The sequence below is a fragment of the Xiphophorus couchianus genome, chromosome 17 (genome assembly GCF_001444195.1).
Source record: "Xiphophorus couchianus chromosome 17, X_couchianus-1.0, whole genome shotgun sequence".
Taxonomy (NCBI): domain Eukaryota; kingdom Metazoa; phylum Chordata; class Actinopteri; order Cyprinodontiformes; family Poeciliidae; genus Xiphophorus; species Xiphophorus couchianus.
In genome coordinates, this window is record NC_040244.1 from 15,851,340 (window position 1) to 15,872,030 (window position 20,691).

At 39.4% G+C, this 20,691-nt stretch overlaps 1 protein-coding gene across 1 annotated transcript in view; it reads right to left on the reverse strand.

Annotated features, from left to right (window-relative positions):
- Positions 1 to 5,157: 5,157 nt before the first annotated feature.
- Positions 5,158 to 20,691, reverse strand: part of syn3 (synapsin III) — a 104,250-nt gene continuing 88,716 nt past the window's right edge. The window contains exons 11-14 of the mRNA XM_028044083.1: positions 10,434 to 10,565; positions 8,818 to 8,836; positions 8,589 to 8,745; positions 5,158 to 8,345 (exon numbers count right to left, since the gene is read on the reverse strand). Coding sequence (XP_027899884.1) covers positions 8,222 to 8,345; positions 8,589 to 8,745; positions 8,818 to 8,836; positions 10,434 to 10,565 — 432 coding nt within the window. The 3' untranslated portion in view covers positions 5,158 to 8,221. The remainder of the gene's footprint in view (positions 8,346 to 8,588; positions 8,746 to 8,817; positions 8,837 to 10,433; positions 10,566 to 20,691) is intronic.

Below are 20,691 nucleotides of genomic sequence, written 5' to 3' on the forward strand. Positions count from 1 at the left end.
ACCGGCCTCAGCTAGAGTCAGTTTGTTAATTTAACAACAGGAAGGAAAGAATGGGCAAACATGTCCTGTATGGGAGAGTCACAGAACAAAACCACTGCAAAGCATCCACCAAAAATACATATTGATGATCCCACAGACTTCAATCTGTGGAGTGATGGGTCAAAACTGGAACCTTTTGGACATCCAGCGTAACACTGACTACACCTTAGACAAAATATATCATACTAGAAGTCAGACAGAGTCAGACATTTCAGTACTGTGATGATCTGGGGTTGATTTGGCATAATTTAGTGAACTATTAGCTCTGTTCTCTAGTAAAATATCCTGAATGTCTGGCCATAAACTCATGACCTCAACCTCAAGAGCACAACAAAAAAGCAGAATGAAGGTTTTGAAGTGGCATGACATCAAAAATACAGATTAAAACCTACCAGTTTGACTAATTAAAACTATTTTGCAAAGGGAGATAATGCAATTATTTAATTTGGGGAGCAATTACATTTCTTTTTTCTTTCTTTCTTGCATGCGTTGAGGATGTTTTGATTGGTTCATATTTCTCTTAATGACATAAATTGTCATTTGAAAACAGTTTTTGTATTTATCCAGGTGTTTGTCTGGGGGGGAAAAAAGAGCAACAATAGAAGAAATTTGTCAAGGGAGCGCATATATTTCCTGATCAAAGCATAGCCGTCTATAGTTTTCTACTCAGATGTGCAATTTTCTCAGAAATGAAGGACATCTGGTGTTGTTTGAAAAATAAAGTGAGCGAGTGTGTTTTATGCATCCACGGCCTAATGTGGTTCATTTCAGAGTGTGATTTAAAATAGGCAGCAGATGAAAGGAAGCGCTGCAGTCCAGCAGGTTCCTCTTTGAGGCAGCTTGTAACACGCCGAGCTTCATGCCAAAAGGAATAAAACAGAGAACTAATCTAAGATGAAGGGATATTTAGGATTATCACTGCATTTTCTGATTGTTGCGGGTTTTCTATAGAGACCCAGGATTTTTCCCAGAGTGACCATAAATGGAGAAAAAAAACCCCTCATGTTGAAAAGCAGAGACCAGAGGACAAGCACAGGTATATTAAAAGTTGTTACGCTTTATTAACCGAAACCCTGTTTTTCAGACACACACACGAAAAAAGAAATTCATAAAAGTAGAGAGATCATGTGAATAATAACAGTATTAATGATAAATTACGGAAACACAAGAGATGCGTCACACGTCTCACAAACAAGCAGCCAGACATTAAGGTCACATGATCACTAAATTTACACACCTCAGGCACACGAGAAAAGTTGGTTTCCATGCCATGTTTACAGCGATATACAGAACATTAATACACTGAAAAACCTCACGACACCACGCCGTCGTTCAGTGGAGAGGAAGGAACACAGTGGACCGGATGACTGCCAAAGGAAATCCATGCTGTACACACACATCACATTAAGAGTTAGCTTGCAGTACAAGGCTCTTTGAATGCATATTAGTTCAGTTAGTTTTAAACGTTATGATCAATAAAACGTAGCTGTATTGCGTTTTTTATTTTTCTCCAAAGAAGCAAAACAGGTGCACAAATACTTGAAGTTAAAAGTAAAAAAAAAAAAAGACAAAACAGGCCAGCAGCAGGGCCGTAGCAACCGGCCAGGCTGTTCTGGGCTGAAAGACAAGGTCTGGGCCCCCTCAGGACACCTCAAGATATTACTGATGTTTTTAAACACACATTTTAAAAAAAATTCATCAGCAAGTGGCAAAATATCCATGTTATAGGAAGCCCACTCTTAACTTAAACAGTGAAGTTAAAGAACTGACACAATTTGTTGACAGTGGACCAGATGGAACCAGAGGTTTTTGGGGTTTGTTCATAACTAAATTCAAAAAGGGGGAAAAATGTTTACCGCACAAAGCATTAATTTTTATTATTTGGACAAATATTTAAAGATAATTACAATCTCAAATTTAATTTGGAATTGGATTATATAAGAAAAAAAACATTATATATAAAAAAAGACGCTTATCAAAGATATGTTGCCTTTAAAGTCTTTCTGGTCTTTTGTTACACATTGTCCATATTAGATCATGAAATAGTTTCTTTTTATTTTCTTCAAGGATAACCTGAGTAAAAACAAAAAGTTGTGTTTGAATTTTGTGAAAAAGTAAATGCCCCCTAAACCTAAATCCTGCTTTGTGATAACTTGCATTCAGTCTTTTACAATCGTTTTACTTCAGCCACAATAAATGGTTTTCAAGCAATAATGGCTTGTTACAGTCATGTCCTTAAATGGACTGAGGTTTGGACATTGACTAGGCCATTGCACAAACTGCATTTTGTTCATTTTTGAGCCACTCACTGAACTTCCAAAGCCTTAGTAATGACTTTGTTATAGATTCCAAAAAACTTTCCTTCTGATTCTTTTTGCTGTCTTTCAACCTGCTTCGTGCTGTCAGACAGGTACTATTTAACATGTTTTATTATTCTACAGATCTGTCAATAAGCAGGCATGTGTGCTGCTAGTGGAACCAAACCAGTTAGTTCAGGATTTGACAAGGAAGGCAATTATATTTTCACATTGGGCCAACTGGTTTGGACGTTTTTGAATAAATAAAACTCTTTACTCAGGCTAACTCACATAACAGTTGCAATATAATTGTCTGCATAAGAAATATATGAGCCTTAATTCATTTATCTTCATTAAGTCAAATAAAATTTTCAATTATTTTCAAATCTATTGAGGCGCTTCAGTAAATTTCCACTAGAGGAGACTGAGTGTTTTGGGAGTGCCTGGTCATTTGGTATATCACACTCCACTAATTGTTGCATGCAAGGCACACCGGCTCCATCCCGTTTCATTTTAAATCATACAGGATATGATATTAAGATGGTGATCATCCTTAGGTTAATATCGCACACACTAGAACGTTGTTTTTCTAAAGTTTGCAGGTCGAACTGGTGAAAGGAGTTTGAATGTCTTTGCACAGATCATGAGACTCCTTATATAAAACACTCCTCGCTTCACAAAATCTCCACAAGTACAGTCAGTTTGTGAAAGCACTGCTAAGCCTGAGACATTTTCCAGCTTGGTTTCAAACGACTCAAACATCGAGTGTGTCAAACTAATGAGATTATGTTCCTCAGCTCGAAAATAGTGACCACTGAAGCTATACGACACCAAGTCGTCGTTAAGTTTTCACTCAACTTCCAGTTTGAAGCGAAAAGAAGAGAAGTGACATCCAATGCTCTCCTGACAGAAATCAAACGGGAGACCTTCAAAAGGAGGAAGCAACAATTGCTGAGTTTCTCTGCAAGGCAGGAGAGGCCAGCCACGGACACAGTGATTACAGTAGCTAACAGCTAACGCACCGCTTTGTGAGTGATGTCACAGCTTTATTGCGTGGCACACAAGGGATAGAAATCCTCATTGCTCGATTATGGCTTTTCATACTGGTGTTGCATGCTAAGCAGGAGGAATCCCTACAGTAAAGATAATGAGATGTATTTTGGTCCGTCTTGACACAGTGACAACAGAGAAGGAGTGACCGCAAAAGAGTGAAATTACAAGACGCGGAATTTGCAGAGCAACCTCTGAGGCAGAGTTATTGGTGGCGGTGGGCCCCATATGGGTTCAGTGCAGGCATGATGGGGACTAACTGGGCCTGGGCTCTGAATGGGCTTCACATATGGGATCCACTTGGTCTGACTAAATACAACTCACATAGGCAGAACCAGCTGACAGCTATAGCTTTGAGCTGAAATGGACATTAAGAAAATCAGTTACACATTAGGGACCCATATGGGCCACATTTACATTTTTACCCATGAAGTCAGTTGTCCTGCATCAAATCTATAAATAATCAATATAGTGTCAAAATGTAAGCCCAAAGAAATCCTCTATTGGCTCCTTTTCCTGCCCTGCTTGCCACCACAACCTTAAACACATTTATGAAGCTGGTTGTCATGGTGACTCATGAGGATCCATAAAGTCACGTATGGGTAGGTGGAAAAGTTAAAAACAAATTTCAACCAGTGGAATTCAGTTTACCTTCTGTCTGACTCAATCATTTCTAAGCTAGCATAAACTTGAAATATTAGCTTCTTTCAGATGCTGTCCGGTTAGCGTTGGAACTAAAAATATGGCTACAGTAACACAGTAACACAGTAATACAGTTATACAGTAATACAGTAACACAGTAATACAGTAATACAGTAATACAGTAATACAGTCCAAGTTTGAACAATATCAGCTCAAACTTGGACCGTATTACACTCACTATTAAAAACTGTTTGTCCTGGCTGGTGGGTATTACAATAATAATAAAAAAAAATAGACCATGGCTTTATTGAATCTTTAGAGTAAAAGCTAACATTAGCATAACCATCAAAATAGCTTCCTACAAAAAAACAAACTATATTTGGGACATAAAAGCTTTTTGCACATTATTATGGGACCTCAGATGTAAAACAAACAAGTGAAGGACTTCATTTGTGAAGTAATTTCAGCTTTTACATGCCAAGGCTTTAAAACAGACAAACAAAGCTTACACGGGTCTGCACGGTTGTGTATTTTTTTAAATGTGTTTTTGTGTTTCCTCTATTTTATTGCTTGCTTTAACTAGGGCTTTTGCATCTGCAGTTTTAAAGGTCAACTTTTTTAGCAGGGTTTTTTATGTTATTGGTGTGAATAAAAGCTCTTTATATTAATGCAGCATTAATTTATCTCTATTCAGCAGTAGAAAAACATCTCAGACTAAAAGTGTGTAAAAAGTAAGGGTAAATATTGATTAGGTCAAAGCTGGTTCAGGACAGTTAGCGCTGTTAACGTCATACTGCTCTTCAAAGGATTCTCCCTTCAAACTTCAAACAAAATGTCTGCGAAGGTAATATGATGCTAATTTATAACTGGCTAATAAAACCCTCTCAGTTAGCATTGACTAACATTTAGGCTAAGCTACGCCAGCTTTGGTTTTTCAGCATAAATTCTTCTTGGTCATGTATTTAAAATGTATGCCCAGTTAAAAGCAAATCAAGTGGAAAGAATCCCTTTAAAAAAATCATTTTGGTAAATTGCTGGTATTGGTAAAAAAAAAAAAAAAAAAAAAAAAATATATATATATATATATATATATATATATATATTTATATATATATATATATATATACAGTATATGCACTTCGCTGTAAAAGTATTAAAACAAAAACTCAGCACAAATATTAACTAAAGTTAAGTGTTCTGTCTCTGCTTTGGAACATGTTTATGTATGCTAGTATCGTAGATGCTAGGAATCAGGGTGTCCAAATTGGTTAGCTTGAGAGGGCTAACGAAGCTAACCACTCTGAAAACAGCTTCTCTGAAATGAAATATTTTAAAAACATGATAGCTTGGGTACAACATTTGTAGAGGTTCCCAAAATGAAGGACAAATTCTGAAAATTTAAGAGCGCTTTAAAAGAAGCACATTATTTTCTTGATACAGTTAACAACAGCTACCGAGTGTGTTCGACCAGATGGTTGATTTTCTAATGCCTTACATAAAAACTGAAAACCTTAAAACTGGTTTCTTAAAATCTGCTTATTTTTGTGTCATAGCATAATTTCTGCTATTGCCCATCAGTAAACTGACCCTCAGCATTCTTACTTATTTACACAAACTACAGTATGTAACTATGATTCACACATGCAACTATTTAAAACCAGAAAAACAGAGCCACTGAAATTAATTTATCTCTAATAATTTGATAAATATTCAGCTGTGTAAGCAACAGGATCATATTTCTATTCTCAGTTTAAATTTGTTGATTTCACTTGAACTTAATACGTTTGAAATATTAAGCATCCTGTATATGTTGAAATCTGCAACAGAGAAAAACAGTTTCTCTGTTGGAAACACTTCTTGCCCAGGGGACATGAAATACCTGGACAAGGGCTTAGGACTAGGGCTACCACCGGTAGCTCAAGCAGGGAGAGGACAGCCAGGACACTGTGGCAACCACAGCTATCGTTTGTGAGCATAAAGTTTACTGTGTAAGAAAATATTTACTTTTCAAGCTTTAGGAGTCAGTACAAAACGTCTCCTGATCTACACATATCATGTTATGCTAACCATTCTCTCTGAATGATCCTCCTGTGTGTTCATTGTTGCTAACTAGCTTCAACTGATCGAGTTTGATCGGAAGGTTTCCTCGGAATGCCATTTTGACAGCTATGTTAGTGGTTAAGCCATATTTGGTAAAACACCAAGTGATTATGTAGAGAGGAAAAAGTAAAACTCTCTTCGAATATTGTGGTGACACAGAAATTACAGTGTCTATATGAATGCTGCCTGAAATCTAATGTTTTGAATTACAATTTTTGTCACACGCTATCAATTGAAGGCAGACTGGCCTCAATACAGAGTTTCTTAAGCCCTCCACAGGGTGCTGGTTTGATAGGTCTCCATGCTACTGCTGTCACATAACATTTCTCATGACTTTCTTTGCCTCAGTAGATGAACAACAACAGAAATCCTCACCATATGAACTAAAATTCAAGCTGAGAACTTGGCTACCATTACTGTTGTTTTTGATGGAAGATGTGACTCCTGCGCCCAGGTATCCAGATGTAGAGTCATGACTCTTCTGCACCTTTCAGCTACGTTCTCAGCTCTATGTTCCCATTGTTTTCTTTGGTGGAAATGGAAAAAAATCTCACTCTACATGTCTGAAAACAGTGGGAAAATTTTAATATTTGCCCTTTAAAGCAAAGCTGTCGTTCAGCCGTGGGTTTGAACGCCTTTTTTCCTCATGTGAATGACAGATAAATACACAAAGGCTGTATTGTGTTTGCAAATCTGACCTTCACCAACGTTGATTTCTCAGAAAACCTGCAGCACGCAGCGAGACGAAAAGGATTCCTGAAGTCAACTCACTTTCCAGGAAACATTTTAACCTATAAATACATCACAACTCTTCAGAAGTTACGACTGCCTCGGTTTTTCAGTTCGAGTCCATATACGGCTCTGAATTCCAAAACAAGACGTACTGCGGAGCACCTGTAAACTCAGCTGACAAGGGCTGCAGAGAACAGAGAGAAAATATGGAACATTCCGGAATACAAGAGAACCTTTTCTGTCTCGACTGAGCCTCGCTGCTCACTAGTACCCAGCAGAAGCAGGTGTGATGTAAATCCAGCGCGACAAATGCTTAAAGGTGAAACTAACCGAGCTTAGAAAGATAAAGAGAAACTGAGCTGTGGTGGAAGACGACGGCCATAAGCCAGGACAGCATTCGCACCGGGTAGAAATGTTTCTACCAGCTGATTGTTTTCCTGACCCAGTGCAGAGGGGTTTCTTTATATCTGCCATTGAAAAGCACTTTGGTAAAGTTAGGATAGGGGTAGAGGAGTCACTGCGTCACACTCTGGATGTCTGAGAAGGTCTGCGACTGCTGGCTGAGGGGCTTCAGAGCTCGCTGGTGAACTGTGAATGTTTGGTACGTTCACGTACACCAAAGTGGAACCGCACTGCCGTCCGCAAATAACCCGGAGGCCGCGTGTCACATAAAATGGGTAAAGATGAAAGACAAACAGGAACATAGCTGTATCAGCTGCACAGGGAGGATGCAGAATAATAATATACCAAGCAGCACAAGCTACCACATGAGGATTTTCTGTTGTTACAGCAGTCAGCACTAGAAAGGCCAGACTTCCTCAAGTGATCAAACCTTAAGGTGTAAACGGGTACAGTGACAGTTATGGCAAAATTTATGAAGCTGTGAATAAACATCTTGTAAATGTCTCAATTTTACTTTGTGTCACGTTACATCCATAAACTCTAATGGTTATTATTATTATTTTATCTGTTTGCTTTTTGTAACGTTCTTCTGCTCACAATTGGAAGCAGTTGCTGATCTCTGCTGTAAAATCTCAATGCAATACAGTGAAGTTTTTTGGTTTTAACGTGATGAAGGTGTCAAGAATACTTTTGAATGGCACCTTTGAAAGTTTGGCTCCTTCTAACTTCCTCTAAGACCCTGAGGCTCTCTTGGCCGTTCTAGTTCTAAACTTCACTAATATTCTGAGAACAGCAGATGGACAACTGGATTAATGCAAAGAAAAAACACAAAGCTGGAGTTTGGAAGAGAGAAGAGACTCCTTTACAGATGAAGCTGTTTGTTTTTTTCCCCACACTTTTTCATTATTTTAGTCTTTGATCTGACGTCCAACATGAAGGTCGAGGGGGGCGGAGCTTCTTTAGTCAGAGAAGAGGCTAGCGAAGGACTGCCGGAGGCTACGGATGGTCTCGGCCTTGGCCTCGTCGTCGGTCAGGCTTCCCCGTAACGTCTCTGTGAAGGTGTTGGTCAGTGACTGGGATTTGCTGCACAACAGAAAGAACAGTCATAATTGGGTAATGAGGAAAGTGCAATGGGGAAGAGCACCGACAACCCTTCATCTAGTTTGAGAAGAGAATCCTGCAAAGGACAGAAAGGGCAGCTGAGAAAGCGACTGAAGTATCCCCCAACCGTGTTTTTGTTGGTTTTATCCATTTTGGACTTTTTACATCATTGATTACAGACATGAAAAGATGACAAAAAGCCGGCGCTCTGCAGTTTGGACTTACTTGAGATGAGGGGACTGTTTCTGAGATCCAGGCCCAGAGGAGGCCGGGATGGGGCCGGGCTGGAAGGCCTGGCTGGGAGAGGTGGTGGCGGAGCGTGCTCTCTGAGGCGAGCCCTGGGCCGACTGCGACGGAGAGGCCGAAGCAGAGCGGTGTCCGCCTGGAAACACACGTTGTGTTTTACCTCAGTGTGTCGACCACAGGTCAGCGTTACACTGAGGATTGAACTCACCTCGCCTGGGCTGAGTGGTCTGAACATGGAGGGACACAGAGAGAGAGGGAGAAAGGTTACGTTTTTGGAAAAGAAACGTTAAAAAATCCTCTGAATCTTCTGGCGTTTGATGCATTGCGATATTAACAGTAGTTCATTAAAGGTCTAGTGAGTGAGATAGACTGACATCTAGTGTTTTGCATCCAAAACTGCAACAAACTGAGAACCTTGTAATCCAACTGCAACAAAAATTACACTCATAAAGAAATTTATTAAATCCCCTAGTATTACAATATCGTTTATCATATACATTGGGAAAATATTGCTAAACTGTAATTTATTATTTTTGCAAAGACCGAAGACAGATGGTTGAGATTGTTGCTTTTTTTTTTTTTTTTCTCCTTAGAGTTTTTGCGGCGCTAGTGGCTCGTATTTTTTACACAGTAGGCAGACAGGAAGGAGGGTGAGGAGAGAGGGGAAGACATGCGGCAAAGGTCGTCGGGACCAGGAATCGAACCCGCGACGTCCGCGTCGAGGACTAAGGCCTCCAAACGTGGGGCGTGCTAACACCCTGCGCCACCACAGCACGCCCCAGATTGTTGCTTTTAATGTTCAAAATGTTTTTTCGTATCATCAATAAATGCTGCCCTTGTTATTCAAAGTATGATTGAATACAAACACTGTGGGCTGTTAAGTTGAACGGTTGCACTGTTTAATATTACTAGTTATAAAGTAATATTGAATAATGTTACTTTTTATTTTTTGGTGCTATTTTTATGTTTGCAATGCTGAATGCAGACAGTTTGTGATTATTTCATTTTTTTTTATCATCACTTATATAATGATCACAACGAAGAGTTAAAAATGTTGGGCTATTTCACCCAATACTGATAAATATTCCAGATTGTTTTTACATCAATCCTTCCACTTCAACAGTCTGTGGGGATTCTTGATGATGTAGACAATAAGCTCAGAACCTTATCACATTCATTTCAATTTATTGATTACCTGGAATTCCAGGTGTTAGAAATATAACACAATTTAATTACTGTTCTTTTTTTCTTTTTACAAAGGTTGCATAAACCGTCATCTAAAAAAATGTGTATGTTTCTTGTACAACAAACATCCATAAACAGAATTGAAAATGTTGCTTATTTTGGATAAACATTCAATAGTTTTCAATTAAAATTTGATTAAGTAATTACAGTACCTGCAATAAACTTGATTCAAAATTTGGATCGAGTCTCACCAATAGCAGGAAATCAAAATCACAATTATTGTAGGTCAAAATAACTTGACTTTATGATTCCTTCAGAGAAACACACATGTATTGCACTAACAACTGAACATGTCAGCAAAGTTCTGTTTTATTCCATTTTGACTTCTTGGCACTAAAACCCATCAGTATTGAAATGAGTTTTATGATCTGAAACATTTCACTTTAACAAAAACAAATTATACTACCAATTAAAAAAGTCAAACCTATCGGCTACATTTTTTTTAACAGCACTCTATATGCCCATATAGTGGTGATTACATCCATTACTGCTTCATTAGTGAGCATTACAACCTTTAATGTCGCATTTAAAATAAAAACTTTTATCAGAACGAGCCTTTCTAACAGCTGCAGTTTGTACCTTCACAGCAGAAGTCTGAGGTGTAACAACTCCCAGCAGCACCTGCGCCATCTTGTTGATGACCAGCTCTGTAATGAGCTGTTTGTCCTCCTCTACGTGCTCACCAATCAGAGGCATGGAGCTGTCCATCACCTGCAGACAGGAAATGTTAACAAAAAATCTTAACCCGCCACTAGATGGCTCTGTTGTATCACTTTGATAACGCAGAAAGTTCAGTGACAGTGAATAAAGGCCAACACAATAAAGATGAGTCCGTTTTTCAGGTCACTCTGCCGTTGAGGTCAGAGGATATGAGCTTTACAACCCTCTGCAGACCTCAAGTCCAATTAAGAGCCAGATGGGATTGACTCCTCTGGATGTTTCCAGGCACTGCTCACCAGAAAGGCCCTCAACGTGGATATCTCCCAGTATGTCCTCCGAACTGGGACAACCACTTTGGTTTCCTACAGTAGTTTTTATTCGGATATAAACTGGGGCTACCTCGCATAATTTCATGGTTTTTTTTTTTAGCCTTTCATTTTGCTCTAATAATGACTTTCACGGACTGAAGCCCAGATTTATATGCCTCTGTCATTTAGGTGAACTTTAAACGAGCTTACAATTCACAAACCTAAAATAGGTTACTATTACTTTACAGCGTAAACATTCAAGTCAACAAAATTCCAAAGCCCTCAGGTCATAGTGCCAATGTACGGACTGTAGGGGGCCTGGAGACCCGATGACTTCCTCTCTAAAGACCATAAGAAGCACCAGCGGGAAATGGCGACTGCTGGTTCTGCTGGCACCGCGGCCGGCTGCGATGCGGATTCCCGCCGTGGCGGTCGCACCGCGCCCCGGCCGCAGGCTGTAAACATGGCTCCGGGCATGGATGCGTGTGCCGGTCCTCTGGTTCACGGTATTTACCCAGCACAGGCCAGTCATGTGTTACAGCCCTGCTAGGCAACTCCTTGCTGTGGCTTTTATTGCGCTTTTGGATAAATACTGTCTCAAGAGGGGTCCTGTACAGTTCTAAACATCAACAGGATTGTTGTTTGTTAAAGTGCTACGTGACCTTTACTAGCATAAAAATAGAAATGAAAAAAGAAGAAAAAAACAGTTAAGGGATGTATAAATTGTTACGGAAGTAGAATGCTATACCTATCTTTGCTAAGATTTTTCTTGTGCCTCGGTTCAGACCACAAACATTTATATGGAACCTTTAAAAGCTTAAAGTAGCAACATTAATTTGAGCTATTATCTGTTAAGACTATAAAGGAGAGCATTAAAAAGCCTGTAGACATATTCAATAAATTTGAAAGTGCTTTCTGATGAGTCTCCTTTGTCAGACTGAACGTTCCTTCTAAACCAACAAATGGTATATATTTTTTTACATATTAGTTGAAACTGTTGCTATGTTGTAACAGTATATAAGACAGACATTCTGTGAAAAAAACTGAGCTACTCTGCCTTCTCCTAGTACCAAAAAACCAAACAATCATAGCTAGGAGGAGGGCCTTAGCGTTGTCAAACCTCACCCTTTGCTCTCTGGTACCCTGCAGCTAGCAGAACATGTGAATGCTATCCTAGTTAGCATGGCCACCAACGACAGCAGATAAACAGTTTTACTGGAATGACACATTGTTTCTGTGCCATTAGGACATTTAGCATGATTGATTGACAGCGCTAAGGCCCTCCTCCTGGCTCTGATTGGTTGTTTTTGGTTGAGTATGGTGCATTTCTTCACAGGGTAACTCACGGAGGAGATCAAAGTTTTCACAGATTATCTGTGCCAAATTACACTGTCAGCAGAAAATCATAATTACACATGCATCTACATGAAAACGTAAGGTGGATATCAATATCTGATATTGCCAATAATCAATATTTACTGATATTTTATATACATATGTATATATATTTCTTCTAGGGCTGGGAATTTAATGCATTAATTTTGATTAATTAAATACGTAGATTTTAATGCATAATGCAGTGAATTTGACGCACAAACAGCATCCATTAACAGCAGTGAAGCAAAGCAAAGCTGCTTCTCTTGGTTTTGTTGCCTTGTTGCCTCAAAAAACAATTTGATGGGACACTGAGTTGGATAAGCCTAAAATACCTCTAAAAAAACGTAACTGTTTTTCTTTTTAATTTCTCAAATAAGGTTCACAATTTGGACGACTTTGTTAAGTAGCTGGAGTAGCAAGTGGCTAATGATAGATTGGCAGTGCATGGGCTAAGTATGGAAAGATCAGATGGGAAAGTGGTTTTGGAGGGAAGAGACACAACCGAAGACATAAAAGAATCATGAATGCGGAAAAACAAAAACAAAATGTGGGAAACTGAAAGCACTTGAAGCACAAATTAGAGTAATTCTTTCCCTGTTTGTGTCCATTTTCTTGGCAAACCTCTGGTGGTGAGGAGGGGTGTGGCACTGTGTTCTGGTCAGTTAAGTCATCGCCGCACAGGACTGAGCAGAGGCCTGGCAAACTGTCCCCAGGCTCCACTTCAAACAGTGTGTGGTGGCAAGTGGAGCCGGGATCCACCCTGCTGATTTATTAGGATCCAGAGTCATCCAGCAGAAAGCCGGGGCCGCTGCTGGAACACAGAGGTGTTGTTCATGAGACTGTAGGTCATCTTAAGGCCTCAGGTTCTGCAGCTGACATTTTACCCCCACGACTTTTTAAAGAGGTTCTTCCTATTTTAGGGATTTCTATTACGGCTATTATAAATAGTAGCCTGATCACTGGTGTGGTTCCAAAACCTTTTAAACAGGCATTAGTTCAACCGCTGATCAAAAAACCTGGCTTAGACCCTTTTCTGTTATCTAATTTTAGGCCTATTTCAAAGCTTCCATTTATGTCTAAAATTTTAGAGAAAGTTGTTTATAATCAATTAAAGGCCTATCTCGATGTAAATAATATTCTTGAGGATTTTCAGTCTGGTTTTAAAACTTTACACAGCACCGAATCTGCATTGTTGAGGGTGTTTAATGATATCCTTTTGGCTACTGATGCTGGAGATCCAGTGATTTTAATTCTTTTAGATTTGACTGCAGCCTTTGACACGGTGGACCATGATGTTTTACTTTCCCGTTTAGAGCATTATGTAGGTCTCAAAGGCACAGTCTTAGTGTGGCTTAGGTCGTATTTGACGGATAGGTCTTTCTGTGTTGACATAGATGATTTTAGATCATCGTCTGCTCCTTTATTGTGTGGAGTACCGCAGGGCTCGATACTTGGACCTCTTTTGTTTTCTTTATATTTGCTTCCCCTTGGGTCAATATTTAGGAAACATAATATTGCTTTTCATTGCTATGCGGATGATACACAAATTTATGTGCCTCTCAATCGTAAGGGAGTCAATACAGTACCAATTTTAATGGAGTGCCTCGATGACTTAAAAACTTGGATGGCTCTGAATTTTTTGAATTTTAATGAAAGAAAGACGGAAGCTATTATTTTTGACCCTGGTACTACCTGCAAGTCCACTCCTGTGGATTTGGGTCCGCTATCACATTACGTAAAGCCATTTGTTACAAATTTGGGCTTTGTAATGGACGCAAATTTTAAGTTGGATAAACAAATCAGTGCCGTTGTGAAAACGAGCTTTTTCCATTTGAGACGGCTTGCTAAGATTAGGAATATTGTACCAGTGGATTATTTTGAAATATTAATCCATGCTTTTATTACAACACGACTGGATTACTGTAACTCCTTATATGTGGGTGTCAGCCAGTCTTCTTTGTCCCGTCTTCAGCTGGTCCAGAATGCGGCTGCTCGGCTCTTAACTGGATCGCGGAAGAGGGAACATGTTACCCCGATTTTATATTCTCTGCACTGGCTGCCGGTACATTTCAGAGTGCATTTTAAGATTCTTTTATTTGTTTTTAAATCTTTAAATGGCCTTGCTCCCTCCTATCTCTCTGAGCTGTTACATATACACTGTCCTCCTCGAGCTCTTAGATCAGCGAGCCAAATGAACCTGGAGGTGCCGAGGACTTCCAGGAGGCAGAGAGGAGACAGGGCGTTTGCTGTTGCAGCTCCCAAACTTTGGAATTCTTTACCTATGTTGGTAAAACAGGCCCCCTCTTTAGCAATTTTTAAATCTGCTCTTAAGACTTACCTTTTTCGGTTGGCCTTTGATTCAGTTTGAGATGCTGCTTTTCTGTATTTATCTGGGTATGTTTATGTATTATATAGAGTGTTTTACGTCACTGCATTGTTGGTTTTGATGTGTTTTAATTTTGTTTTTATTTGTTTAATTTTGTGATTGTACAGCACTTTGGTCAGTGGTACTGTTTTAAAGTGCTATATAAATAAACTTGCCTTGCCTTGCCTTGCCTTCTAGGCTTTCACAAAGCAGGAGAAGTCCGTCTGTCTGGACAATGCATTCTGTCCCATGGGAAAGTTCCTGGACACTTTTATTTTGGAACTTCATCAACCGCAATTGATGAGAATTCTCTTGACATTGTAGTGGCATCCGCTTTCGACACTTTAATCCTCAAAGCGTTTTTAAACCCCTTTTGAAATGAAAGTTTGCTTTTCACTTAAAAGAGTAAGACGTACAACAAGCTGCAGTGAGCTGGCTGCGTTGATGTGCACACCTTTAAACCAACACTTTGTTGAATCACAAGATTTTCCTGATGGTCTCATTTCTGTCCCTTTGACAGAGAAGTTCCAAAAATTTTAATGAGAAGGAGAAGGGTACAAAAACCCCAGACATATACAGAATATTCACTGTGAACACTCATGTATTTGTGGGGTTTAGTAAGCATAACCGCCTGTGCATAGCTAAAATGTGCAAATACTCAAAACCTAAAAACTGTCTTCTTTTAATAGTTCAAACATCAAATATACTTTATATGCATTAATAAACACATTGGAAATAGTTTTAGCCCTACCGCAGAAGCTAACATTCCCCGTCTTCATTAGCTCTGCTCTTCGGGGACCAGCCAATCAGCAACAAGGAAAATGAATGATACTCCTGGATTGGCTGCTTGTTAACGCCCAGCCAAGCAGCTAATATTTTTTTCAAATTTCACCACGTCAAGATTTTATTTTCAAATAATTTAGATGGAGTCATTTATCCATAAAATATAAAACTAAATATAATGTACCGCAAATAGACAGTGGTCCATTGTCTCATCATCAATACCTGGAGAAATGATGAGACAACCATATTTTTACTGAACCTTGATGTTTCTCCAGAATGGACAAAAAGACAACACAGGAGCCAGTCAGGGAGGCCAGTGAGGCCAAAAGCTTGACTGTTAGCATTTGAACAAAAACAATGCTTGGCAGCACAAAACAAACAGTTTTACACCCATGTTCTCTTTTTAGTAGAGCTGTGGAAAAATTGAGTAAGATTGTGCATATCTTTGCGAGTCCTGGCATTACTGCAACATTTAAACATGTATCCACATTAGTCCTTAAAGTATCAAAATGTAGCCGAGCCATCACTTGGACTATTTTTGGAACATCACAAAGTTCTCATCTGGACACTGCTTAAAGTTTCGACATCGTATCGTTCCATTTATTCACATAGCTGTCCTGTGAGGCACTAAACTCAAGATTCTGTGACACGTCTTCACAAGATGATTAGCAGAAATAAAAACGTGTCATCAGAAAATGTCACATTAAAAGTAGATCACTTTTGAGTCAACAAAAAAAATTATTTAAGTGTTATATGATCCAAGTTGCTCCGTTTTTGTTACATAGATGTAGCAGCTAGATAAAGAGAGCAGCTGCACTTGTAAACATGGTTGTTCTGGTACTAAAGAATAATGGACTGGAGTCCTGGTCTCCAGTTGGGCCATAAGCGCCATCTATAGGGCCACAAAGAAACATTACATTTTACACCTGTGAACCACAAGGGGAGCGGGATGGCGAAGATTAGCAAACGAAGCCACTGAAATACCGAGTGTGTACGAGACACTCAGTAGCAATGCTTCTTTAGGGAACTTGGTGGTGGTCATGCATGAGCCAGTCGTTTAACAATCTCCACTAAGTGGATGAAGATTTTCAGCCAGCTGCTCGCCTGTGAAAAAGCTAATGGAGAAGTTTTTAAAACAAAGAAGCATGACGAAGCTGGTTCCAACCGGCCAAAAAAGGAAGAGTTTGTACAAGCTCAGTCCCGACTTTATGGAGTACGACGTTATAAACGCAGTCCGAGCAAAGAGAACAGTGTGTCAGGTGTGGACTGTTCAACCAAGCATGAAACCTTCAAAACCAGGGACGGCCTGCCGAGTGGCTTCAGTAAGCAAGTCAGAAACCAACATGCAGAATGTGCAGAGGACGGAGCTTCTTAAGATCCTCTGACCTGACAGGAAGTTCTCACCACAACGCCTCTGGTGATAGCATGGCTTGCTAACCTTGAGGACCTGCTTTTGTCCTTGAAGGAAGTGTCATGATCTAAAGGTGCTGGAACTTTAGTTTCATTTGTGGTTCTGGTTTGTGATCACTTCTTTATTGTTAGATCTTCAATTTTAGTTCATTCCTGGCATTCGCTTAGACTGCGTCTTTGCACGTTGTACTTATTTACTTAATGTTCGTTTCAGGTTCTGAATTTAAGTATTCTCTTTATTTCTCATCTTTCCCTCAGTCTGCCATCTCTTTCTCCTTCCCAGCTGTTTCTCGTTTTCACCTGCACCTTGCCCTTTCTCCAGCTACATCTACTCACCTGTGATTAGCTCCTCTGGTTCTCCTGTGATTCTCCGCTCCGTCCTCAGTGTTTATAAATCTTCCTTTCTGCACTGTTACATACGTGTTCCTACGTCTCTTGCCGTTTCCCTGCCAGTTTTCCGATCTTTCTTCCTCATCAGTGTCTTCCCACAGTCCTTTGTTCATTTTTCAAATTTAAAACTCTTTGCTTTCTACATCTTCCTGTACTTGGGTCCTATCTTCTACACACCATGACAGGAAGGCCATAAAATCTGAAGGTTTTTGTTGAGAAGCCGGAAGAAACATCTGAAGGATTTTGAAGTGTTTCTCAAAGAGACGACTAAAAATAGTAAAACACAATTGAAATGAACCAGAAGTCCTAAGCATCACCATTCAAGTTGACGCATTAATAATACTTTTTATCTTAATACTTCCACTATCAGTTTCCACCATAAATGAGATGGAGTGCTACTCGTCTTTAAGATAAACCTGATAAACTACAATTTACTGTTTACTGAGATACATTCCTTTTAAACAAGTATTTCTGCAGAGAATGATGTGAAAGCACATGACTGTTTCTGTTCAGGTTTTACATTAGATTTAACTTTGCAGGTCTGGAAGTAAAGATCAGAGTCTGAACAAGAGGAGCAAGAAACCAGATTAAAGCAGTCAAGTAGAATTCAGACTAACGTCACTGTTATTTAGCATTAAACTGTATTAAATTACTCTGACATTGCATCTTTGTGTGCAACTCTAACATCATTTAGCATTACATCATTCTCATATATGACGTTTTAATTCATGTCACATGGCTGATGTATTAAATAAACCCACTTCGGACTGCGTGGAGCGGCGGCTGCTCATGCTGAGCCAAGTCACGTCTCCCCATCAGGAGGTGCCACAAAGTTGCAGTTGGCAGCAGATTAAATCAGCAGCAGTAAGGAGTTGACCGAGAGCTTCTGAGCGGCTCGTTACTTTTTTACGAGGGAGAAGTCGCACCGCCGTTGTCTTGAACTAAAAACAGAATCCAAGGCCGATGCGCCGACATCTCTTCTGCGGTTTGCTACATTGCATCATGGGACGTCCAGATGGGGACGGACAGGGTAGAGCTGCTACTTCGCTGCGTAACCGCTTTCTCCGTCCAAAACTCTGAGGCAACGCTTCTCCAGGGAGCTGAAGGGTATTCGCCGAGACAGTCGGAGTGCTTTCTCCACGGCTGACCTCACCCAGCGGGAGACAGAGAGCAGGGTGACGTCCTGCTCTCGGGCTAAATACGGGCGAGTCAGACTTCAAGGCAGAGCAGCTTGTTCTAGAAACCGATCCACACCGTCCGGCTGCTCGTCTCTAGCCGCGTTTCCGTTACAAATGTGCGCAAATCTTTGACGATGTTATGCTAATGTAAAAAAAAACCCCAAACAAAACCGCAGCTTCACAATTGCTGTGTCAATTAGATAAGAAATGATATTAAAATCACCTGTGAATAAGTTTGTCCATGCAATAGGTCATTAATATTGTGTTATATTAGATTGATAACTCTATCATGGCACTAGCCATCAGAGGAGACATCAGCGTCTTATTCAGGCAAGCCCAGCCTACTTGGCAGTGGCTATGTATGCGGCGTTTTAGGGAAATTGTAGTCAGCCATTTTACAGAAGAGTTACGGCTTCACCATGTTGGAATGACTCACAACTTTTTCTGAACTGTAGCAACGAAGCAAATGAGCTGGCTAGCACAGCTTGCTAACAACTGATGCCGTCATCCAGAACATGTCACTGTGCTTTATTATCTTGAGCTGAGCTGTTAGGATGTCATGATAGTCATGAGACTGCCACAGGAACAGTCTTCAGTCAGAGGCCTTTTCAGATTCGTTGCGAGACTGACTGCTGCTGGAGATCCTTCCTGCCCCCATCATCTTCATCGCCATCCACGACTCTTTGAAGATACTTCGATGACATGAGTTACCACAACATTTTATTTCCCTGTTTGATGAATATGAATGAAGTACTTTTGAATAGAATTGACTCAAACTTTGCTTCCACAAAGTGCTACTGTAAGGGTGCGCACACTTCTACATCCTGTACAAAAAGTATTAGTCATTTATCTGGGAGTTTTGTTTCATTACATAAAGCTGACATTTTTCACAGGGGCATTTAAGAACCACTGTAAACACATGGGGAAAAAAAAATGTCAGAACTTCTAATTGGAATAAATAGTTAGATTTTGTTTTATGTGTTAAATGTCACTGACACATGGCTGCGGCGGCAGCCTTCCTGCAGGAGGAACCCAAACATCCAGCGGCTCCAGGGCCGCTCTGCTAGCCTCCGAGTCAAAACTGAAACTCCAGCAGAGTGGTAAACACACAGCGGCGTGACACAACCGCTCACTTCCGATGTTGCTTTCATTGTGCTGACTGTGTTTGGTCTACAGACTAATTATTCTTTCAAGGCTCTCTTGATCATGTGCCACCAAGTTTGGCTACACCCATGTCTGCTGGCCTTCAGATTGTGACCTTCCTACTTGTTGGTATAATCAGGAGAAGAAAAAAAACGACAAAAAAAAAAGAGACAAAGTCCAAGCTGATGTTTCCAGCCTGCATTCAGAGCTGTGAAAAGGTACTTGAGCCCCTGAACAGATTTCTTTTCTGTTTTTCTGTTACACACGTTTGAGATCATCACACAAATATTAACATCAAGCTAAGATGACATGAGCATATACCAAAAACACTTTTTAAACACTTTAGGATTTAATTTAGTGAGGGAAATCACATATCTAAGCCTGTGATGGTACTGGTAGAGAAGAAAAATTTAATTATGAGAAGAACGTTACACCAGAATAAAGCCTAATATTAACAGAATAAAGTCAATTAAAATAAAATGACAAAATAAAGTCACAATAATACAAGAATAAACTGATAGTATTAGGAGAAAAAGTTGTAAGAATGAGACTAAAATTATAAAATACAGTGAGAAAAAACTCGTTTGGGAATTAAGTCATAGTATTAAAAAAAGATGAGAATACAGTCATTATAATACAAGAATAAACTCAATATTACGAGAAAAAAGTTGAAATTTTACGAGATTAAGTAAAAAAAAAAGAGGGTAGAGTCATGATATTACCAGAATAAGATCGTATGATAAAAGAATTAAGTAGTAATTTTATGAGAATTCCAAAGTGAATAAAAAAAAAAAAATTCAAATAAAAATGAGTAATCTTGAGCCCCGTTTGAAGTTAAATTCTGGTATCTATTTCACAAATAAGTAAATACTTCATCTTTTAACACATCAGCATCAAATTATTATCAGTAGCAGTTTAAACGACTGAGAAGTGCTAAGAAGAAAAAAAATCCTGAACTAGACAAAGTAGCTACCTCAAATCTTAAATCTTATTTGCTCTCATGGAGACTTTCTGTTGGTCATTTTATAACTTTCTTCTGGGAAAGTTGAGTCTTTGTTATTATTATTATTATCTTTATTGTACGTTAGTTGGAATTGCATTCCAGGTTTTAGATGTTCGAGGGAAAACTTTAGACGTAGACGTCTGGTTAGATAAAAAAAAACAAACAAACAAAAAAACCCCAGAAGAAATCCATAACTGGCCAATTAGTTTTTCACAGCACT